This window comes from Sceloporus undulatus, chromosome 9 (genome assembly GCF_019175285.1).
Source record: "Sceloporus undulatus isolate JIND9_A2432 ecotype Alabama chromosome 9, SceUnd_v1.1, whole genome shotgun sequence".
NCBI classification, from domain to species: Eukaryota; Metazoa; Chordata; class Lepidosauria; order Squamata; family Phrynosomatidae; genus Sceloporus; species Sceloporus undulatus.
In genome coordinates, this window is record NC_056530.1 from 19,750,527 (window position 1) to 19,772,638 (window position 22,112).

Genomic DNA, 22,112 nt, shown 5'->3' on the forward strand with positions numbered 1-22,112 from the left:
GCCAAAGCAAGACTGGGATTTACCAACCATAGCCATGGGAACCTGTCTCCATCTTCATGGCTGCCTATCTATGCTACTGGTGGCATTCTTCATGCAAGGTAGGACTCGGAAGAATCATGATGATGTTGAATGTAGCTGAGCCTAGCTTCACTAGGATGATAAAACCAGAGGTTCAGAGAGATGCATGACTGCTCTAACAACCCTGGAATAGGCCTGGATTCGTCACAGTTTGAAGTACGCAGCAGGAAAGGGGTCCCGGTTGTCATGTAGAAGATGGAGCAAGCTTGTTTTCTGCTGCTCCAAAGACTGGAACATGAAATGATGGGTTCGAATAACAAGAATAGAGATTCCACCAAAACATTAGGAAAAACCTCTGTACTGTAAGACCTGTTTGACTGCCTCAGAAAGTGATGGACTCTCCATCTTTGGAGTTCTTTAAAGAGACATTAGATGGGTACCTTTCAGGAGTGCTGTAATTGTGTATTTCTGCATGGCAGGGGTTGGACTAAATGATCATTGCAATTCCTTGCAACTCTATGATTTTATAGAGTCGCAAGAGACCACAAGGGTATATGACTTTCTTCCTGGTTTTGAGGCAAGACTTAAAGTTTCACCATTGGCTTTAAGAGGAATGGCAGTCAAAGTAGCAGATTCATCATTCAGACATTTCTGTGGCAGCCAAAGTAGTGTCAAACTACATTATTTCCAAAGTGTAGATGAATCCTGAGAGTCACTGGTCTAGACAATGCACCAATGCAATGCAACAAGCATTCTTTCATACTCTTTTCTCTCTCAGGAGGGAATTCCTCTTTCAAGACCAAGCTTGCCATTTATAGCCGTGTATCGCCTGATTCATTGACAATAACTTTTTCAAAGCTATGTAATCTAGCCATTTTACTTAAAAGAAGAGATCTTGTAGCCTCATTATCCTGGCCCTCACTTCTCACCATCTTGAGATAGAAGAATCATTTGTTTGCTTGGAAATTGGGAGGCAAGGAAACAAATTTGAAAGGAGCAGGTGGGGTGTAATGTTTGGATTTGGTAGACTTTGGTACAAAGTTGCTTTTAAAAGCAGTACAGTCAGCCCTCTGTATCCACGGATTTTTTCTATCCATGAATTCAAGCATTCATGGCTTGAATATATATATATATATATATATATATATATATATATCTCCAAAAAGCAAACTTTGATTTTACCATTTTATATTAGGGACACCGTTTTACTATGCCATTGTATTTAATGGGACTTGAACATCCATGGATTTTGCTATCCACACTGAGTCCTGGAACAAAACTCCAGAGGATACCAAGGGCTCACTATATTGCTGCGTACCTTGACAGGTTGCAGTTTTGTAACATGTTGCATTGCTCATTCATTTTCCATTACCTTGCCGTTGCTTTTTAAAAGAAACTTTGGGATCAGTGAGAGAATGACATGATTTCACAATTCCCTTAAAATACCTTCAAAACCCTGTTAAAAATCCTAGATAACTAGGAAAATATCATTCATTATATCCATGTTATTAGCAACACATTATTTACATCTTCTGCACACCTGACTCAACAAACCTGGACTCCTATCTTTCCTCCCCAATAAAATTTGTTGCCTGATCTTAAGCAAGTTATAATTTCTCCACCTAATTTATCTCACATGAATAACCCCACCCCAAACAGGTTATATTAAGGGTGGCAATTTACATAAATGTTGACTAAAGGCACTATATGAAGTGTATTTGCTTACTTTTATTTCCCATCGCATTGCAAAAGTCTCACAGGGCTCATTATATGTATCATTCCTTTTATTCTCACGGCGGCTTTGGGAAAAGTGTGATGGTGTTCAACAACTGGATAGATACAGCTGCACAGGGGTCAGGGACCCTTTCACGTTACACATTTATAGCACTATGATTTCGCTCTAACTGCCATGTTTCCATCTTAAGGAATTTTAGGATTTGCAGTTTAGGGAGATACCTTTAGGACTGATTCCATCGGATGTTGCCATGGCAGTTACAGCGGAATCATAACATTACAATTATACAGTGTGAAAAAGGCCTGGTCTGTGAAGATTCAACCGCACATTTACACTTGATTTAAACATCTGGGAAAGAAGGAGCATGGACAGTTCCACTTTCCAAGTAGCAGATGCTAGATGCAAGAAATTCCCAAAATGGCTAATAGTACGCTTCAAGAAGCTACTTTGTGGTCAAGGGTAGTTTGCGTAATTTGTACCCAAACCACCCAGCTGAGAAGAGCTTGGAGCATAAGAGAAAAGGATATGTTTCACATTAGTGAAACTGCGGAACTTTGTGATGAAAGCTTATTTTATGAACTGATTTGCAAGCATCTGATACTTTAAGGGATTCTGTGTACGCACTTCACTGAGGTTTGGCAAGGGGAGTCCTGATTAATCATCTCCTGTCCCAGTTTTCCAGCCGCTTTTAAAATGTCCCAGTTTCTCTCTTCCCCTTCCTCCTTTGTCTTCAGCTTATTGCCATTACTGCAAACTTGAGTTCAAAGTGCAAAGGAATTTGGATTCTGTGAAGTCAACAGCAGGGAAAGGAGAGGAAGAAACAGAATTCCCAGTAGAATCAGGCAAAAGCAAACTGCTGCAGTCTCTCCTAGCTTGTGTGTTCTTCCTCATTAATACCTTTGGCCATCTTGACCACGCTGTGATGTTGCTTGTCCACACATGTCCTGGTTTTCCACCTTTGAACTGGTGGAGGATGTGTCATCTGTGGCCCCGTACAGACAGGCCAAAATAAAGCTGCTTCGGGCCATTTTGGAGGTATGCTGTTTAAATGATGCATGCATCCTAAGAGTGCAGAAGCAGCGCCAGAGCCGTGCTCCAGTCACCTCCAAAGCATCTTTATTTCAGCCTGTCTTTGCAGGCCCTGTATTTGATTTATTTGATTTTATTGCTGGCTGTTTTGAGTCCCATTTTTAGAGAAAGCCAGGATACCAATAAAAGAACTCAAGAAAGAAATATAAATGTGAGAGTCACCAAATTGGATGGCGGTGAAAGGAAATCTGACTAATCCAGGGAGAATAAGGCCACTGAAGCTGATTAGTCTTATCACATCCAGGACCAGAGGAAACATACTTATCAATACTAGTTGCTAGAGAGTACACAAGGGGACCATGAACTGCCACAAGATGATATTATTATTATTATTATTATTATTATTATTATTATTATTATTAACCCTTGCATACAATAATGATATAAATGAAAATTCGCATCCTTGCTCATCACCTGGCAAGCCTGTTAGGAGCAATGGAAGCCTTAGCATCCCAATCATGGTGGTAGACCTATCCTTTTGTATCAACAAACTAGACAACAGATATTTCTATGGCACTCGCTCCACATTCCCAAGCACACACGTATCCATGTGTGATGCTCTCCCTTTCCCTTGCCTGGCATTTTGTCTGATGAGTTTTAGGCGCCAGTCTGAAAGCTGTTTTATTTGCGTAGGTTTTTTAATGAACTATAAGAGTCATGTTGCTGTTTTGAGATAGTGATGTTAATTATTTGCTGGTGCTTGGGTTTCTCTCAGCTACCAAAGAATATTTAAACTGCAATATTGTTTTTGGAAGGAAGGAAGGAAGGAAGGAAGGAAGGAAGGAAGGAAGCCATGATGGTGATTTGAAATTATTTTTCGATGAACCAAAACTTTTTTGAGAGAGAGACATATTGACACAGCAAGGTGAACCAGTGTAACTGTTGCTGAATTTACTTTATTGGCTATAGAAAAGAGTGACCCGCTTAGTCTATGGCAGTGGTTCCCAACCATTAGTTTCTGACTCTTGGCCAAGTTGGCTGGGGCTTCTGGGGACTTCATCTCTTGGAAGCCACAGCCAAAAGGGCCAAGGGTCATGAATTATGGGAGCTGAGGTCAAATCATCTGGAGGACCAAAGGTTTGGAAACCACTGGTCTGCGTCAACAAAAACAAGAAGACGGAGTTTTTCAGCACCTTATCGATGAGCATGTATGTTGTGGTATAAAGTTATTCCACAATAATTATATAATGGAATATGAAGGATATGCTACTTCTTTCTAGAGAGACTACCATCTCTTTCCCAGAACGTTCATAACTATAACAGCAGCAATATATTCTGTCTTGAGTCATTTGTGGCAGAGAGGCTATCTAGAAATATCTAAACAGTTTGGCCTAAATTGTCACTCTCATATAGAGTAGATTCGTTGAATCAATGGGAAATTAATATGTCAGCACACATACAAATTCCATTGGTTCAAGAAATTTAATCTAGATTATAGGGTTATAGTGCAAAAGTGCCATTTCACTGATGCTCCATAACACTTTAATACATGTTAAAAATAAAGAAAGAAGGGGAGAAGAAAAGGCAACTTTTTTCATGCTGGCCATGAAAGCCTTCGACTTCACATTGGAAACTTTTTTGTTCCAATATGTCAGAGACGTCAAAAGAAATCCACTCAATGATTGTTATAAAATGTTGCAGCTGGTCCTGGGATATTTGCAGCCTAGAACAATAGAAAAGTAATTTGGAGAAGTAGAGCAACAAGTAGCTCAATCTTCAGACACTCATCTGGCGGAGGCTATAATTTCACATGTTAGATAACATCTGGTTTGGCTCTCTATCAAAACCAGTTGCAGAGGGAAAGTGACGCATCTTCTGCATCAACGGATACACTTTTGCTGGTTGACCCAGCATGGATCCACAAGTTTGTACCCCTTTAAAGAAAGTCTACCTCCACCTCCTACCAGAAATATGGGGATTTCAGTGGAACAGCTGCAGATACCTAGAAGAGAAACTGCGGCTTCAAAAGCTTGAGACAAAGGACTATGCCCAAGGGTGCTCTCACCGTTGGGAGTGTCTCTCTTAATATTGGCCTCACCTTTGGGTGGGGTCATCTCTGAAGGTGGAAGGGAAGGAAAAGAAAAGTGAAGGAAAGAAGAAGGAGAAAAGACTGGGCACAGAGGACCCCATGATGACAGATGGGAGAAATCTTCAGGGTGGAAAAAGACAGGAGCAATCCGAATCTGCCTTGAAGAAGAGTCGAGTAGCTAAAAAGATAACGAATTGAATGAAAAAGAGATTAAAGCAGCTCAGATTTTGCTAAAGAAGTGTTGAGCAAAAGTGTCAGACTGAAACTCTATGCAGGCCTGAGCATGTGCCTAAGCTGGTTGACCTCTGGTACCACCCATGATGTGCAAGTCATGAATTCCTTGCTTGGTAGTGTTGATAAAGCCTCTGAACGCCCTTAGGATTGTTGTTTTAATCCATATTAGTCTTCTTCCTTTCCAAGGGAATCCTGGGAACTACCATTGGGGAACAGAGGTTGTACAGGGGATCATTAATACATCTGTAGATACACATCCCATTCCCCACATGGGATAGGGAGGGATTACATATGCTCCACAGAAACGACTGGATTAAAAAAAATGTGGTTATGGTTACCAGTGAGTTGGATGCACAATAAACTAGTCAAGCTTAGTTCCCACTAAAATCAGTGTGAAAACTTAGATAATCAGCAGTCCCATTGGTTGAATTCAATCAAATGACTCTGAATGAAGATAGAAATAGTGGTGGAAAAACACAAGAGATTATACAATGCCATCATCTCAGAGTAGAAGGAGAGGTTGTTGTTGTGTGCCTTTGAGTTGTTTCCAACTTATGGCATCTAGAAGGCGAACCTATCGCAGGGTTTTCTTGGCAAGATTTGTTCAGCGTTTGACTTCCGCTGAGGCTGAGAGTATGTGACTTGCCCAAAGTAACCCAATGAGTTTCCATGGCCAAGCTGGGATTTGAACCCTAGTCTCCCAGTTTCCGAGTCCAACGTTCAAGTCTCTATCTGACAGTGAAAGGTAGGGAAAATTAAAAATCAGGAAAAGGAAAAGTCCATGTCAAAGCAGGGTTGGGGGGTATACAATTCAAAGTATAAAGCAAGTTAATTGTATTCTGTAAAAATATGTTTCAAGCAAGGTGTTGAGACTCTGTAAAAATACATATTTCAAGCAAGGTGGTGACACTTTATGAGCTTCGTTTGGGTTCCATATCTAGTTTAGATTTTGAAACCCTATACTATATTTAGGTCCGGCTCTATCATTAAGAAGAGTGAGGCAATCATTTCAGGCACTAGATGTTTGTGGGCAGCAACCTCTTGGCAGTTTCTCTTCATTGGAGAACAGAACTGTGTATGCTGCACATCCTACCCTGGATTCCCTGCCCAGTTGTTCAGTTCCAACTTCCAGTCCAGCCAGCTTCTGTACATGGGAAGGTCTGACATGATGACTTTTTGCTTCAGAGAGCAAAATATCTTGGGAAGTGCCTGGCTCTATTTTGATCTAGCTTTGCTTTTAAACTGTTTAATTGTCTAAAAAGAAAAGGCAGAGGCATTCTTGCATTAGAAAATTTGGGAGGTTCGTATGAGAATTCATGCAAATACAGTATAGTTAATGGTTCAAGCAACTAAAATTCAGAGGATTCGCAACTGGAATACTGAATTATGTGACACGTACTTATGTCAACTCTACCACAAAGAATAGGATTATAGTTTTGCTCTTTATTGATGGAAAGGTGAAAACACAGGAAAACCCAAGCTTGTGGCATCCAGCCTCAGAATAATGAATGGCCCACTCTCCTTTAATCCCATCAGAGCCTTCATTGTTTCTTTTAATCCTGCATGAAATTTGCTCTCAACCCTAACATTAGTTTATGTAGTTACCTAAGTCACACAGTACTGTACTTAGTTATGAGCACAGTTTCGGCTTCCACATCTGCTGTGCTTGGTATAGCGGCAGCATACTCATCAACATTTCACAGATGGAAACTGGAATGCATGTGGCCAAGCGACACCAGAGTATAGTCAAGATAGCAAATGCTATTAATGTGGAAGAATACTAGCTAGGAGAAGGTGCAGCTTGCTTTTGCCTGAGCCTACTGGGAGGAGCAAAATCCCATGCCCTCTTCTCTTCTACCTTTGTGTTAATGAAGTGCAAGCTGCTTTTGCACTCTGAATTTTCAGATATTGAAGCAAAATCTGAGGATAAAAGGTAAAAAACTGTCTATTATCACCTCTGTTGTAAACCGCTCGGATTCCCAGTGATTGGACAGTATATAAATAGAACCTATTATTATTATTATTATTATTATTAAAAATGGAAGGAAGGAACTGGGGCATCTCATGGGAGCTGAAGGTTTAGAGAAGCCATGGTCCTGTAGCCAGATGCAAAATGATTGCAGAAGCATTGAGGTTTCTGGAAGGTCCCCAATGGACCTCACTCCCTAACTCACTACTGGGACATAATCATAAAGCACATAATACCTTTGTGTGAGCTTCAGGGGCTGTACAATAAGTCCAGGGAAAGATATCTAGCTCAGTCTAGCATAGGTTTACATTTAGAACTACTATGGCATGCTACGTCATATAGGACTGCAGCCAAAAAAAACCTTTAAAGACAACATGTCTTTAAAGGTTTAATATGCAAAACGAATATTCATGCTATACAAGTGATACTGAGTGTGCTCAAAGAAACTGAAGTCAAGTACATTATAAATAAAGCCCACTCGTCTATAGTTGATGTTCCTTTCTGAGCTACTTATAATATATGTATGTGATAGTTTCCATGAAGAACCATCAGAAGCTGTGTAAGAGTCTGATCGGCATGTGAGCAATTCCAATTCTCTTTCCATCCTACATCATCTATATCAGTTATCCCCAAACTTTAGTCCTTCAGGTGTTCTGGATTTCAGATCCCAGAATTCCAGACTGTTGGTCACATTGGCTGGGGATTCTGGGATCTGAAGTCCAAAATACCTGGAGGGCTAAAGTTTGGGAATTACTGATCTGTACAAATAAATGAGAATGTTTGTGTGTCTGTCGGTGGCAGCCATAAGTCGTTGCAATAGCATGCTAATTGCTTCAAAATTTGACATAGTGTTTTCAGTTATTGCACAAGTTGTGGTTCCAAGGTTCAAGTCGAAATTTCAAATTGGAGGGGAGGTTCTAGATACATAAATGGGACCAGACATAACTCAGCATGAAACCATACATACTGAAGATCCCAATAGAATGTGTTTGGATGCTTTCCAAATTGCAGTAATGTCCAGTTTCAAGTCAAAGTCCCTAGAAGCCAAAAAAGGGTGCATACCATAACTCCCTGGCCCTCCGTTTTTGTGTGGGATCCGTTCCAGATACACACACACCGTGTAAATGGAGACTCGCAGCTATTCAAGCCCTAGAGGCATGAATGGGGCGCGTGTCTGCAAAAGTACACAAGGGACAACAATGAAGGAACGGCTAAGATCTTGATGTTAAACAGGGGTGGGCAAAAGGAAAGAACTGTCTGAAGTACTGTTGATAAGATTTCTAAAGCTGAAGCAGGCCAGGAGGCAGGAAAACTGGAGTCTCACCATGGAAATAAATAGGATCCAAGCAATGCTGGATATGTTTTAGCTATTATACAACATCCCAAAGAATAAGTTGTGAAATACTTGTAACTTCATAGGCCGTTATATCTTTTATATATGCATAAAGTTTCTTGCCAACACTATAACTGGGCACATCCAGGATATATGAAATGTGCCGACATGTGGGGCCTGAACGTTAAAACCACAATAACATTTAGAGATAATAAGTTTCAACACTATGAGAAACAGGTACCAGAGGTTTTTAAATGTCATTCTTTAAGTGTTAATCACACTTTTGGCAACATTTCCCCATGAATAAATCCACAGCTGAACGAAAAGCATTTCTCCAAATTCTGGTTCTAGCGTTTATGTCTGAAGTTTAGTTATCCTCAGCCTTTGATAAAAAGAAAATCAAATAGGACAGTTCATTTACTGATGATGAGAGGCAAGAATGAGTACCGTCAAAGAAGGTTCTCAAATCCACACCTTTTCTCCTGATCCATTCCCATGACTTCACTTTCTTTTCTACAGGTGTCTTGGCACTAGACTGCCACAGCTGCGTGGACCATGGTGACGGTGGCTGCAGAGCAGAGAACATAAAGAAAGTGAAGTGCCCATCATCCACATCTGTCTGTGTGGAAACTGTGGCTGCGGTCGAATGGAGTGAGTCAGCTACTAACCATCTCTAATTTCCAAAAGTAGAAGTACCAGAGCAGTTTCTGCATGCCTGAACTCTTTCCTCTGTTCAAAGGCGCTGGCTTTAATTAGGCAGAGAAAAATACTCTCTGCATGCTCAGAGGAAGTCCATTATTTCTTGCCTTCATTCCTGGCAATGAAAGGACATTCTGAGCAACTTGTTCCTGGTTTAAATGAAACCACAATGAGTCAAGATTGCTAACCTTTCCCCTGAAGCTCAAAGACGAGTGTAAGGATAGAGAAGCATTGTTCCTCCGCATCCTGACTTAGACATTAGGAAGATAGAGGAAGATGTATTTGGCTCCCTGTCTATTGGGGTGCCATCCCAAATCCTCTATTGTCCTTAAGTGTACAATAAGCATCATAGTTAAGGTGCTATACAGTGAATACTGGTTTGACACACATGCGCGCACACATCCCCATTTATTGGAAAGCAACTGCTGTGATTGATAAGGGTTTGTTTCCCTTTCATTTGGGAAGCAGCTGGCTAACATTTCCACTGCCTTCCATGAGCAATTTCTGGTGCAATGGACAGAAGAAGAACCTCTTTTGTGAAAGGGGATGGATGGGAATGGCAGGCAGCTGCTTCTTGAGCAACAGGGAAAGGGACCCCCATTGAGTTCTATGAAGATTTTCATACCAGCACTTTACCGCTGGTAAAATGTTTAGGAAGCACATGTGTCTGAAAGCCTGACACGCTTTCTAAATGTCAGGGAATCACTTTGTATTAATGGGAAATGGCTGCTCCACGAATGATTCAAGGATGCTGGGGGCAAGCGGAAGATTCCTGACATTTAGGAAGTGCATCAAGTTTCACATATACCTGCTTCCTAAATGTTTTAGCAGCATTTTACCATCGCTTACCCCATGGTAAGCACTGGTATGAAAATCTACTATGTCTGCTGGTAAGTACAGTTTGAGAGAGTATGTAGGGATTGTGAATAAAAAATAGTCACTAATGCATAACTCCAGGCAACATATTTGCAACTACCGTATAGGATTTCGGCCATCTACTTTAACTTTTCAGAGTAGATCAGTTGGCATGAACTCCTTCTTACTTCCCTGTGTAACCACTTTTGCCTTCCTTTTTTCAGGTCATGGGAAGTTCTCAATTGGGGAGAAGGGTTGTGGATCAGGCATACCAGGAACCAATGACAAAGCTGTAGCCATACATGGCATCTATGCCTTCTCCCAGTTACACCAGTGCAACAAAAGCCGCTGCAACAACAAACTGGACATCAAAACCCTGGAACTGCAACCCATGGGTGAGAATATGAGGGATGAAATTTCAGAGGAGGGATGTAATTCGTTGTAGATTTTGTTCTTGCAGGCAACAACAAATAATTTTGTTACTTCTCTCCCCACTGTGATAAAGTTGTCAAAAACTGTGTAGCTCTCAAGTACTATTCTTGGGGCACTTATGAAACTTGGCCAGATTGCTTACCCTACTAGTGGCATCTGGCTTGTTAGTTATTAATGCAGTAGGAGTAACTTTCCTTGGTTTCATTCAATAACTCTGCAATTCCTGTACTAATGAAGATCAAAATAGATGGCCCTTGAACCTCCTCCTCACCCCATGACTTTGGTTTCTTAAAACTATCTTTATAGAGTCATGGGGTCAAGAGGGAGCTCAAGGGCCATCTCTTCTGATCCTGAGTTCAAAGAATTCTCTCTTAGCATACATACAATGTTTCACAACATTCAAAATGGCCAGAGTCTTTGTGGAGTCAAGCTTTCCATCACTGCTAATGCCAGATTTTTTCCTTGGTTGACAGATAATGTGAGCGCAAGGGTTCCAAATGGTGTGGAGTGTTACAGGTGCATCGGTGATGAGTGTTCGATAAACAACTCAACCATAGTCAAATGCTATGACTCTTTCCGTGGTTGCTTCCATGGCAATGTCACAATGAAAGCAGGTAAGAGCAGTGCATAGGAACAGGGGATGAAAGGTGGCTATTATTTAGTATGGTCAAGTTTGGTTCACCTAGTGATTTTGGCAGGAAAAAAAATACTAGAGTTTGTTACCTATTGACATTGTCTTTTATTGCATGATTTTAAGGATGTACTAGAGAGAAGGAGAACAGGATTGTTGCTCCATGTTTGGAGGGAGCACAAGATAGCTGGAATAGGAATGTTAGTCAGAATGATCAAATTGACATGAACCAGTGTTTGGGTGGATCTGAACAATGTAACAAACCCTATATTACTCTACCACTAAGTAATGATATGACCAAAATGGGTACATGGATAAATGGGGATTTCCAACAGTTATATTTTACCAAAAATCACACATATATTCATATTTTGGATGAAAATAACATGGAAATATTATTTTTAAAAAGATGTAGGGGAAATAGATCCTGAAACTCATCCATCCAAGCCCAAGTTTCCAACTGATTAACTCTTTGAACTGAACAAAATGGGGATAGTTCCAAATGAAACTCGCGGCTCATCAGATGTTCTTGCTTCCTTTATCTTCCTTTCAATTTCTTCCAGGCAACTTCTCATTGACCAGGCCTATCAAAGGCTGTGTTCAGGACGAGGAATGTACTAAGGTATCAAAAGGAAGCCAAGCTGTCACCCTTGTGGGTTCCTGTTGTTCTGGCAGTCTCTGCAACATTGACCTCTCCAACAAGACACACTTTGCTTCCAAGATTCCACGGCTGGAGTTTATGCCTGGCCAAGATGCTAACAGTACTGCAACCTCAACCTCTTCTGCAAACACTCACCTCAACATACCAGACCCTTCCGCTGTCAGCAAACCAACCCATTCGGTTACTGTGGACCCATCACTGTCCAACCATCATGAGAATAGTCATGGCCACAACCATGACCACAATCACGACCATGATCATGACCACGACCACGACCATGACCATGACCACGATGATGAAGAATTCACCGCAGAGAGAGACGGGAACATTGCCACTTCAGTGAAAGTGGAAGAACGACACAACCATCAAGCTCAGCAACCTGATGGCACAAAAGGGGGTGCAGCAGGCTTGGGGGGATCGGTCTTGCTGTTCTTGTTGTTGGCTGGCTTGTTCATATGAAGAAAAATCAAAGAGGTGGCATGATATTCAACTTCTTCCTTTCTCCCTCACTATTTTGGTCCCATCTGAATGCATGTTTCCATCATAGTTTGGCTTGACTGTTCCTACTCAGAGGAGAGTTTGGCCTACCTACTCTTAGCATGTTTTGAAATTAATGTGACTTTTTTATCCTATCTGATCCCATCAGTGATATATGCCCTGCATAATGCTATTTGCATATTGGAAGCCTGCTCCCATTACATTTGTGTATTCTCTTTGCCTTGTTTTACAGGCATCCATTTTGTAGCACATGGCATGGACTGGCTAGAATCAGCCGATATCCTACAAGGCAAAGCTTTGTGTTATGTTGTTATGTTTATATGTATCAAAACTCTGTTCTGTTCTTATGAAACAAATTCCTACTGTGTGAGAGCCTTCTTGTGTGCTCATTATGCAACCAACATGTAACCGTTCTGGACCTAATAATTTAGATCTAATAATCTAATACTGAGTTTCTGTCTCAGCAAAACCAATACTGTGCAACTGATCATCCTCATGCTTTTCTTGTGCAACTGGCATGCTACTCCTTGTACAGAATTCATTTGTAGTAAGAGCCATTGACAGTTTCCTTTCTTCCAATAATAGTTGATGTTCCCAAGAATGAATGTTATCCCAGCTTTCTAATATTCGACACCAGTCAGAGACAAGATGCATTCGTTTTAATTTAAATAAAGTTATAAGGGTAATGAAGTCAAAAGAATGAAGGCAATGAAATCTAAAGAGGAAACTCTTTACGTGACCCCTAATCCAAGCAATTTTGGAAATGGCTGATTTCAAAATAGGACTGTCATTCAGGATATAAAGGATTGGGATCCACTTGACAGCTGTCTGAAAGAGCTGCAAGATTTTGAAATGAGGTAAAATCTTCCCATTTTGAAAATTTGGATGCTGATCCTGAAAGCTGGTGTTTGAGTTTGGAAATCAAAATCAGAAATTCAACAGGTATAGCTTTTCAGCTTTGCAAGGAGCTTTATCCTTCCTGGCTCAGTAGTTGAAAGGAGCTAGTCTATACTCCAATTGATGATAACTCTGTGAAGTACTGACTGCTCTTGCTACTCTCACCACTAAGCAGAGAATCTTCAATCCCTGATTTTGAATTTTAAATATTTGCTTGATTTGCAAAAGCTGAAAATATTTGCCATTAGATTTGTAGAGAACCCATAGGGCCAGAGGATATACATTTCAACTGAAATGCTATTGAATTGATTCTTAAGACATTCTTGATACATCTCTCCAAATAATCCAGGCTGCAGCACAGCCCATATTAAAGAATTATTTGTAACTATGCAATCCTTTTTTAATGCTATCAGTAAGTCAATGGTCTTCCCCCACTTGGGCATATCTGCAACTCAACAAATCAGATTCATGCCCAATTTCTGTTCAATACAGCCCTTCTTGATCTCAAGTTCTCTTGGGGTTCTGAAGGAGACAAAATGGCATTTAAAAGGTATCCATTTTTCTCCTTTTGTGTTTCCTGTTCTTTTGTAAATGTTTCCAGACTGAACTCTTGCAAAGATGAGAAATAGTAGGAGGCACTGGCGCTGAAGGGGTGTGCAAATAAAGACATTACAATTTGGATGAAGAAAGCCTCTGTCTCATTTTCTTTGGTCTCTTGTTTTATGTGTTTTCCTTGTTTGCTGTTTTCATCAGCAGTAAGCACAGCAGATTTCTAAAGCATAAGTATTGCCAAGTTATTATAAAGGATGTCCTTTATCTAAAGCTTGTCCCTTACATGGACTAAGTGAGATGTCAAAACTCCCAGGATAGCAGAGAATGAAGCCAGAACAATCCAAATGGAGTTGTAGTGTTATAATTGGTTAGTCTGCAATCGGAAAACCTTCCAAGAGTATTCTGGTCACAGAAGGTGGTCCTCAGATGGCTTCTCATGGTCCTTATTCAGCTGTGATTAACAGAGTATGGACATAAAAAGATCCTTCCAAAGAATTCCCAGAATACATTGCCTCTCCCAAGTCTTGTGCCAGAAAGATCATATTCCCAACATATCTTGCTTGGATCAACTCCGATGAGCAGAAAAACAGGAGCACCATATGCTCCAGGCCTTTCATGTGTCCAAGCAATAGCATTCTATCTTTGGTTCCACTAACTTTCCAGGTAAAGGAAACGAAATTGGTTGTTCCATCTCAGTCTCACACTGAGTAAGCTTCACTCTCCAGGAAGCAAGATAATGTCCACTTCTCCTTTCATGTCCGGAGCTCAGAGATCTTTGTAACACTCAGCGGAACATCTACTCTGGCTGACCATACCCGAAATACCAAGCAAGGACAGTGGGCTCCATCCAGGCCAGCTGTTACACAGAGAGAGACAGACATCCCTGGTTCAAAAGCATGGAAGATAGCAACAACCATTCCTTCTCTGTTCCTTTAAAAGCCACAACTGTTTCTCTTAGGGTTACCAGGCTGAAAAGTGAAGAGGGTTCCTGTACTTTTCATGATTGTGTAGAAAGGGGAATTTCAGCAGACACTGCTCACAATAAGCAAGAACCGCTGAAATTCCTACACAACAAGTTTTCAATCTGGCAACCCTAGGTCTGTTGCAGGACAAGAGAACTATGTATGTCACTTCACCTATTCTCCATGTGTGATAGAAGTTGTTATTCTGAATAATAGAAGTTGTTATTCCATTGCCACTATTCAACTGACTTTCCATTCAGCTTTTCAACATGGTGTGGAGGAGAGAAGACACTACCTGGTCCTAGTCCTCAAGCAGAAAAATGTTGTTAGTCAACCCGTCTTCAGAGAAACTTGGTGTGTGTGGAACTGGAAAGGTTTCCTTGAGATAGAAAGTTTCAGCCACCAATTTGGAATCAAACCACATTTCCACGTTTTAGATTTAAACTTTCACCTTCTAAAGTGGTCTTTGCAAAATCCCATCCTCACTTCTTTCCTTTCATACACAAATACCACTCTGGATCTTTGCACACAGTTATATATAGAGACTGTTCACTCCATTTTCTCAGCCAGGTTTCAAAACTTGACTGGAATTTGGCATACATGAATATAAATACACATACTTAAAACAAGGATTAGCCCCAAAGGTTTAGTTGGATTTCATCTGCTAAACTTTTAGGTGCTTTTTCTAAACTTCAGAATTCAAGTTATAAATATAGACTCTAAAGGCTTACTAGAAGAGCATACTTTTGAACAACCAGCCGACACAGAGAGGTTGAGATTTACCCTTTCCAATCAAGCTTTTTATAACCCTTTGCATTGTTTTATTTTATTTTAGGCTACCATGGCACTCAAGGAGAAGAAGATACACTTTTCGAACCTTAAACAATTAAAAACCAGTTACTAAAACACTCTAAAACCCAATTAAAATTCTCATTCAAAGTCACCTTGAAACCATGCAAGCAGTTGGACCAGCCTGGAGGTGGGAGCATATGAAAGAAATTCCTTCAATTTGTTATCTTTTATCTAGCCTGAAACACTGATAATCTTATTGCTGCTTCATCACAAGTCAATCAATGACATTAACTGGCCATTGAACTTGATTCAATTTATTTGCTTTCTTGTTTCAAAAAGGCATATCTTTCACCAAAAATGGCTAGGGGGTAACTCAAAAATGGTTATTTGCCCATTCTGGGAAATGAGGGCATAGAGTCAAACCTAGGCTCCCTCTCACTTCGGACCTCCATTTGTATCCCCAGGTGAGGTAAGGAGTCAGCAATGCCATTGGATTCATAAGGATGGGTATCTTCTTGGCAGGCCTGCAGTGGCAGTTCTCTGGCCAGGCTACCACCCATGGATTTATCATGGTTATCTGTTGGAAAGCAGCTGCCATTATGATCACATTTTGCTCCAGGTTTTCCAGAGTAAAAAGTAAGTCTTTTTTCGTGCTGGACCAGGGGTAGAAACCCTGACTCCAGTCCAGGCATTGTGTAAACAGTTCAGACCCAACTCAGGGCAGCCGGCTATGTAATGTGAACAGCACGCAGCCAGCCCAAAAGGTATATAGGTAATGTGGACAAGCCCTGAGATAGCAGCAATACAAGAGTGTTTGGAGAAGGGCTTGACACACCTGAAGTTGGGTTGGAACTACCCCAGCCTTTCTTCCTGAACAATCATGCTGCTTAGATAAGGCAGGCAGCAAACACTCACCAGGTTTGGAGACTATTGTCTTGCTTTCTAGAAACTTGGAACTGGATCATGACTACTCTCCTGTGCACCAATTGGTTTCTTGCTACTGACTGACTCCTCTGCTTCTTGACCCCTGAGCTGTTAAGTACCCATGTGGCTTCTCCCCTCTCCGGGTGAATTATGACATATATTATGTTTTTATCCTTTTACCTTTTACATGTAGGAGGAAGCCTCCTGCATGATGGCTTCAATAATCTAGTACTGATGACTTGGCTACAGTTCCCAGTGTAGTCAAAGAGGAGGAGGAGGAGGAGGAGGAGGAGGAAACTGAGCAAGAGAGAGAAAAGAAGAAATGGAGCAGGGGATGAACAGGCAATGCAAGGGGTTCTGAGACTAAACAAGACATTACAATCCAGGCTGTCTTGATCTAAAAGTGCTCCTACTATTTATAGAGCCGTGTGTGGTTAGTTGTTGTTTAGTCAGCCTCCAGCTACACATGACAATCATGTGAAGTCCCATCCTCTCATGTGTTGTCTGTCTCAGTCTAAAATGAGGAGGCAGTCTCCAATCTGGAGTGTAACCACAGTGGGGGGAGTGTTATATAGAAGGATGTAGCTGGAGTGCGGGGATCAGAGCATTGACCACCCAATAAGATGTCTGCCTTCCAAAAGAAAAATCCCCTCACTCTCCAAATGTCTGCCATCATTGCAGAGAGTGAGACACTGAAAACAACTCCCTTGTTTGACTCATGGTGATCCTGAGAATGAGACACCTCCAAGCCCTTTATCCATAATTGGTCTCCTCAGGTCCTACAGACTCAGGGCTGTGGCCTCCTTGGTTAAGTCTATCCATCTGGCATGTGGTCTTCCTCTCTTTCTACTGTCTTCTATCATTCCTATCATTATTGTCTTTTTCTCTTCTCATGATGTGGCCGAAGTACGACTGACTCAATTTAGTCATTTTGGCTTCCAGGAAAAATTCAGGCTTGGTCTGCTCTAGGACCCATTTGTTTGTTTGTTTGGCCATCCATTATATCCATACCACTCTTCCCTAGTGCCACATCTCAAATTAGGTGATTTTCTTTCCATCTCCTTTCATCACTGTCCAACCCTCACATTGGTACATGGTGATGGGAACTACAATGGCTTGGACGATCCTACTTTGCTATTCAGTTTAATATATTTGCAGTTTAAGATCTTGTCTAGTTCTTTCATAGCTGCCTTTCCCAATCCTAGTCTTCTTCTGTTTTCTTGACTGAAATTGTCATTCTGATCAATGATTGATCCAAGGTAGGTAGTCACCTGTTCTAAAAGTAACTTCTTGAAAGTAAGAGTGGTTCAGCGATGGAACCAATTGACTAGAGAAGTCTCTTTCTCTGGACCTCTTCAAAAAGGAATGGTTTAGCTTGAGATCCTGCCCTGAGCAAGAGGTTGATTCAGTGGCGCATGGGACCTTTCCCAACTTTATGATTCTATTATACTCTTCTCCCCACCTCCCGACTCGCCAGTGAGAAGTCCTGCCATTGGAAACAGTGCCTAGATAGATAGATCAATAGATTTAAAAGATCTGCACAGCCGCTTTGGTATTTTGGGTATGGCCAGCCAAAGCAGATGTTCTGCTGACGGAGCCCAAAAATCCCTTTGTGAAGCCTCTCTATAGGGAAGCAAAAACCTCTTAGCTCAGGATATGAAAGGGGAAGGGGAAGTGGGCATGATGAGAGTGAAGGTTGCTCAGCGTGGGACTGAGATGGAGCATGCAACTTCCTTTCCCTTACCTGGAAAGGTAGTGGAACCAAAGATAGGAGAATGTCATTGCTTGGAAGCATGAAGGAGCTGGAGAGCACATGATGCTCCTGTTCTTCTGCTCATGGGAGTTGACCCAAGCAAGACATGGTGGGAATATGAACTTTCTGGCACAAGACGTGGGAGAAGCAATGTATTCTGGGAATCGTTTGGAAGGCTCTTGCTATGTCAATAGTCTACTAGTTAGAGTTGAATAAGACCCATGAAAGGCTGTGTGAGAACAACCCTTCTGTGACCAGTATACTCTTGGAAGGTTATCACACTATCCCAGTTATAGCAGTACGATTCCATTTTAATTGTTCTGGTTGCATCCTATGGAACACTTGGGTCAAAGCTAGAGCTCTCTGACTGAGACTGTTAAATACCCTTCTATAAAAAAGGGGCCAACCTTGCCTTCTGTGGAAGAGAATTTTACAAACTGGACTGCAGTTCTCAGTAGATTTAGGGAATATGATCCTTTAAAAAAATCGAAGCAGTGCAGGAGAAAAGTTACTTTTGGGCTACAATGCCCATGCTGTCCTATGGTGAGGGATACACAGAGTTGAAAGAATCAACCTTTTCAAGCTGCCTATCTACATAGCACTTTGATAGCAGATTGAGCAACTACATCTTCTTATCACAATTTGCTTTCCCACTATGATGACATGTATTGTATTTCAGATTGTATTTCTGCACGAATGATAGGAATGATTAGTAAACAATGCATCTATACCAATAATTTGACATATGCAGATTTTTACATGTCATTGTCCTCTTCTTTTTGTGATTCATTTCTTTTTCTTTGACAACATCTAGGTGCAATTAAGATGGATGCTGAGTGGACCCAAATTAAAACAGATCCTTGCTTCGAGTGTGTGATGCACATTTGTGTACAGTGCTTTGGTATACTATATGATGTGTAATAATGCACAATACACATCTGTGTCCAATGCATGTTTGGCACTTTGCTGGGTCTGCTGCACAGTAATATAACAGCACCTCTGTACTGTTATGAAATAAACCAGTTTTAATTCTTGCAGATGTAACTCCACTTACAAAGATCCAGGTTTCCATCTGTAATGTCTTACTGAGTCCATGATTGTATTAGCGAATTTTTAGAGAGGCCGATAATTTTCCTCCATCTGCATCGTATGGAACGCCTATATTCCAGGTTACACTATTTGTTCATTCAATCTAGTGCTGTCTATCCTGGCTGCAACACTCTGGTGACTTGTGAGTAGCACTGTGGTTCACTAGGAAAATCTTGTACACAAGACTTGAAATACTTCCCTCAAAGGTCAGTGAATGAGCAGCACAGAGAAAATCACGCAGCCCACCAACCGATTGCTGCATGAAGGCATTTGCTGACATGTGGAGTGGTTTATAACATCTATTTATAAATAGATTTCATGAGGAAGCCATATTGTGGGAAGTACCTCGTAAACAGATCTGTGTATGTATCAGAGACCTTTGGGCTTGAACTTAGAGGTTTATAGTTTGGGGCTTGGACTTCATCTGATAAATTACTTGATGCTTTACAAGCTTGGACCACCAAGTCCTTTTCAGGTTCAGAAGGGCATGCAGAGAATCCCCAAATTTCAGGTTTTAACCCTGAGTCCCAGGGCCTTATTCTCCAGGGAGAATTATAGGTATCTCAGGGCCAGAGCACTGCATTGAAAAGTGTGTGTGTGTTCCTCATTTGTTAGATGTACAGGCTGAGTCCCATCTTAAATGCTTGGAACCAGAGGTGTAAGCTGCTTTGATAGCCTTTTGGCTGAAAAGTGGGGTATAAATAAATTGTTGTTGTTGTTGTTGTTATGGGTTTCAGGGTTTGTTTGTTTTGTTTTTTGTTTCTATTTTGGAATATCTGTATTTGCTTATACAAAAATGTATGTATGTATTTGCATATGCATACATACATTATGTAGGTATTAGGGTCCCTTCTTGGAGATGGAGCCAAATCTCCATTCAGCAACCTATCTGCCTTCAGAAATGTTCTCACTACCATGAAGGTTAGAACAAGAAAATGAGAGTCTTAAGAAATCTGCATGTTCTGTCCACATTCTCAGTGATCCTGAGAGCCTACATTCGGCCTTCGTGCATAATTGCAATGTGTGCATTTCTTTTGGGGTCTGCCACACCAGCTGCTCCCATATCCATATCTAGCATAGATTCCCAGAGTAGACTTGCTAATATACAACATGGAGAAGGCAGCTCCTCTCTTGATCCAGATTTGAAGCATCTCAGAGATGGGACCCAAATCTAAACACAAAATTCATTTACGTTTCATATATACCTTATACATATAGTCTGAAGGTAATTTTATACACAATGTTTTTAATAATTTTGTGCATGAAACCAAGTCTGTATACACTGAAAGAGATGGCACTATCTCAGCCACCTCAGAAAAAATTGGGGTTTTGGAATTACATATAAGGGAGTGTTTTCTGTTTGAGTGTCATATTGTGTACAACAGTGATTGATGCATAATGCATCATGCATCATGCTTCATGACACCACCCAAAGCTGGCCCTTGTAACATCATTGGAGTCTGCCACCATGGCATCACAAGGGGTCATATCTAATTCTCAGGTTTCGGTGCTGAAATCTCAAGGTCCAAGATCATATTTACCTGGCATCCTAGGCCACAAGGATGTGCAAAACCAGCCCTTGTGACTAAGAAGACTTTGGGCTAGCCTACCCTGCTGTATAAATGCTCCAAATCTGGGTCAAGAGAAGGAACTGCCTTCTACATGCTGCATGTTAGCAAGTCTACTGTGGGACGCTATGCTAGATATAAATATAACACCAGCTAACAGCGCTAGTGTGACTGACTCCAAAAGAAACGCATGTGTTGCAATTATGCAAGTGGGCAAAAAGGTCACGAATGTGGAAGGAAAATGTAGATTTTTTTAAAGAATCTCATTTTCATGGTTCTAGCCCTCATGGGTACTGAGAACATTTCTAAAGCTGCTGAATGGAAGTGGAGTACAGATATCAGAAAACAACCTGTCTGAAACTTTATATGTGACAACAGCATAGCTACCATCAGTGTTGTCCTATGGGGGGTTGTACATTGTATTTGTCTGCAATAGTATTTGTCTGCAATAGGCTCTCATGCACTGGCTTTCCAAACAGGATGTTTACTAAACTGTTTATATTCCCTTCTAGAAGAATGCTAAATGGAATGCTTCTTATCATCATGGATCTGATTGTACTTACAGAATGCATTCAGTGCAAACGCATTCAGCCAGCTTTGTCTTTAAGCACTAGCCTAGTCACCATAGGCTACCATGGCTTGCTAGTCATAAAATTCTATTTAGATGAACACACAGAAATGCAGATAGTATTTAACCCCAGACGGTTATAAAAAAAACTTAAAAGAATAGTTCAAACAAATGTTGGAAACCTAAACAGAAGATAGGGTCTTTCTTTCATATGCAGTTGACCTGTGATAAAGCCCAGAAATATTAGAGTCATTTAATGTTGGGAGATATGTTTAAAGTCAAAATAAGTTCAAACCAGAGACCTTTTTTCTTTTCTTGGAATGCTGACCGATCAGATTGAGAAGAAATAGGGAAAGACTTTACAATATAGGATCACAGCAGCAAGAACAATATATGCTCGGAGATGGAAGGACACAGATACTCCAACACAAGAAGGCTGTCTGATGTGGACAAGTCACTGAAATGGACAAGTTGACTATGGCCTGATACAGACAGGCCCAAATAAAGCTGCTTTGAGTCACTTTGGAGGTATGCTGTTTAAATGATACATGCGTCCTAAGAGTCCAGAAGCCACACCAAAGCCACGCTCCTGTCCTAAGGACTGGAGTGCAGCTTTGGTGCAGCTTCCAGACTCTTAGGAGGCATGCATTATTGAAACACCATATCTCCAAAGTGATCTGAAGCAGCTTTATTTTGGCCTGACTGTATAGGGCCAATGTTAAATAAAGAGAAATCTCTGAATAATTTTAAGACTCGGAGTTATTTGTCAGAGACTTGCAGTCTCATTGGAGATGTGAATCAGCTTTGAGTTTTCCAAAATAAAC

At 41.0% G+C, this 22,112-nt stretch overlaps 1 protein-coding gene across 1 annotated transcript; it reads left to right on the forward strand.

Annotated features, from left to right (window-relative positions):
- Positions 1–13,765, forward strand: LYPD3 (LY6/PLAUR domain containing 3). Its single transcript, XM_042440366.1, has 5 exons — positions 1–98; positions 8,927–9,058; positions 10,186–10,356; positions 10,867–11,007; positions 11,588–13,765. The coding sequence occupies exons 1-5, from the start codon at positions 35–37 to the stop codon at positions 12,142–12,144; spliced, it is 1,065 nt and encodes a 354-aa protein (XP_042296300.1). The 5' UTR covers positions 1–34; the 3' UTR covers positions 12,145–13,765.
- The last annotated feature ends 8,347 nt before the right edge of the window (positions 13,766–22,112 follow it).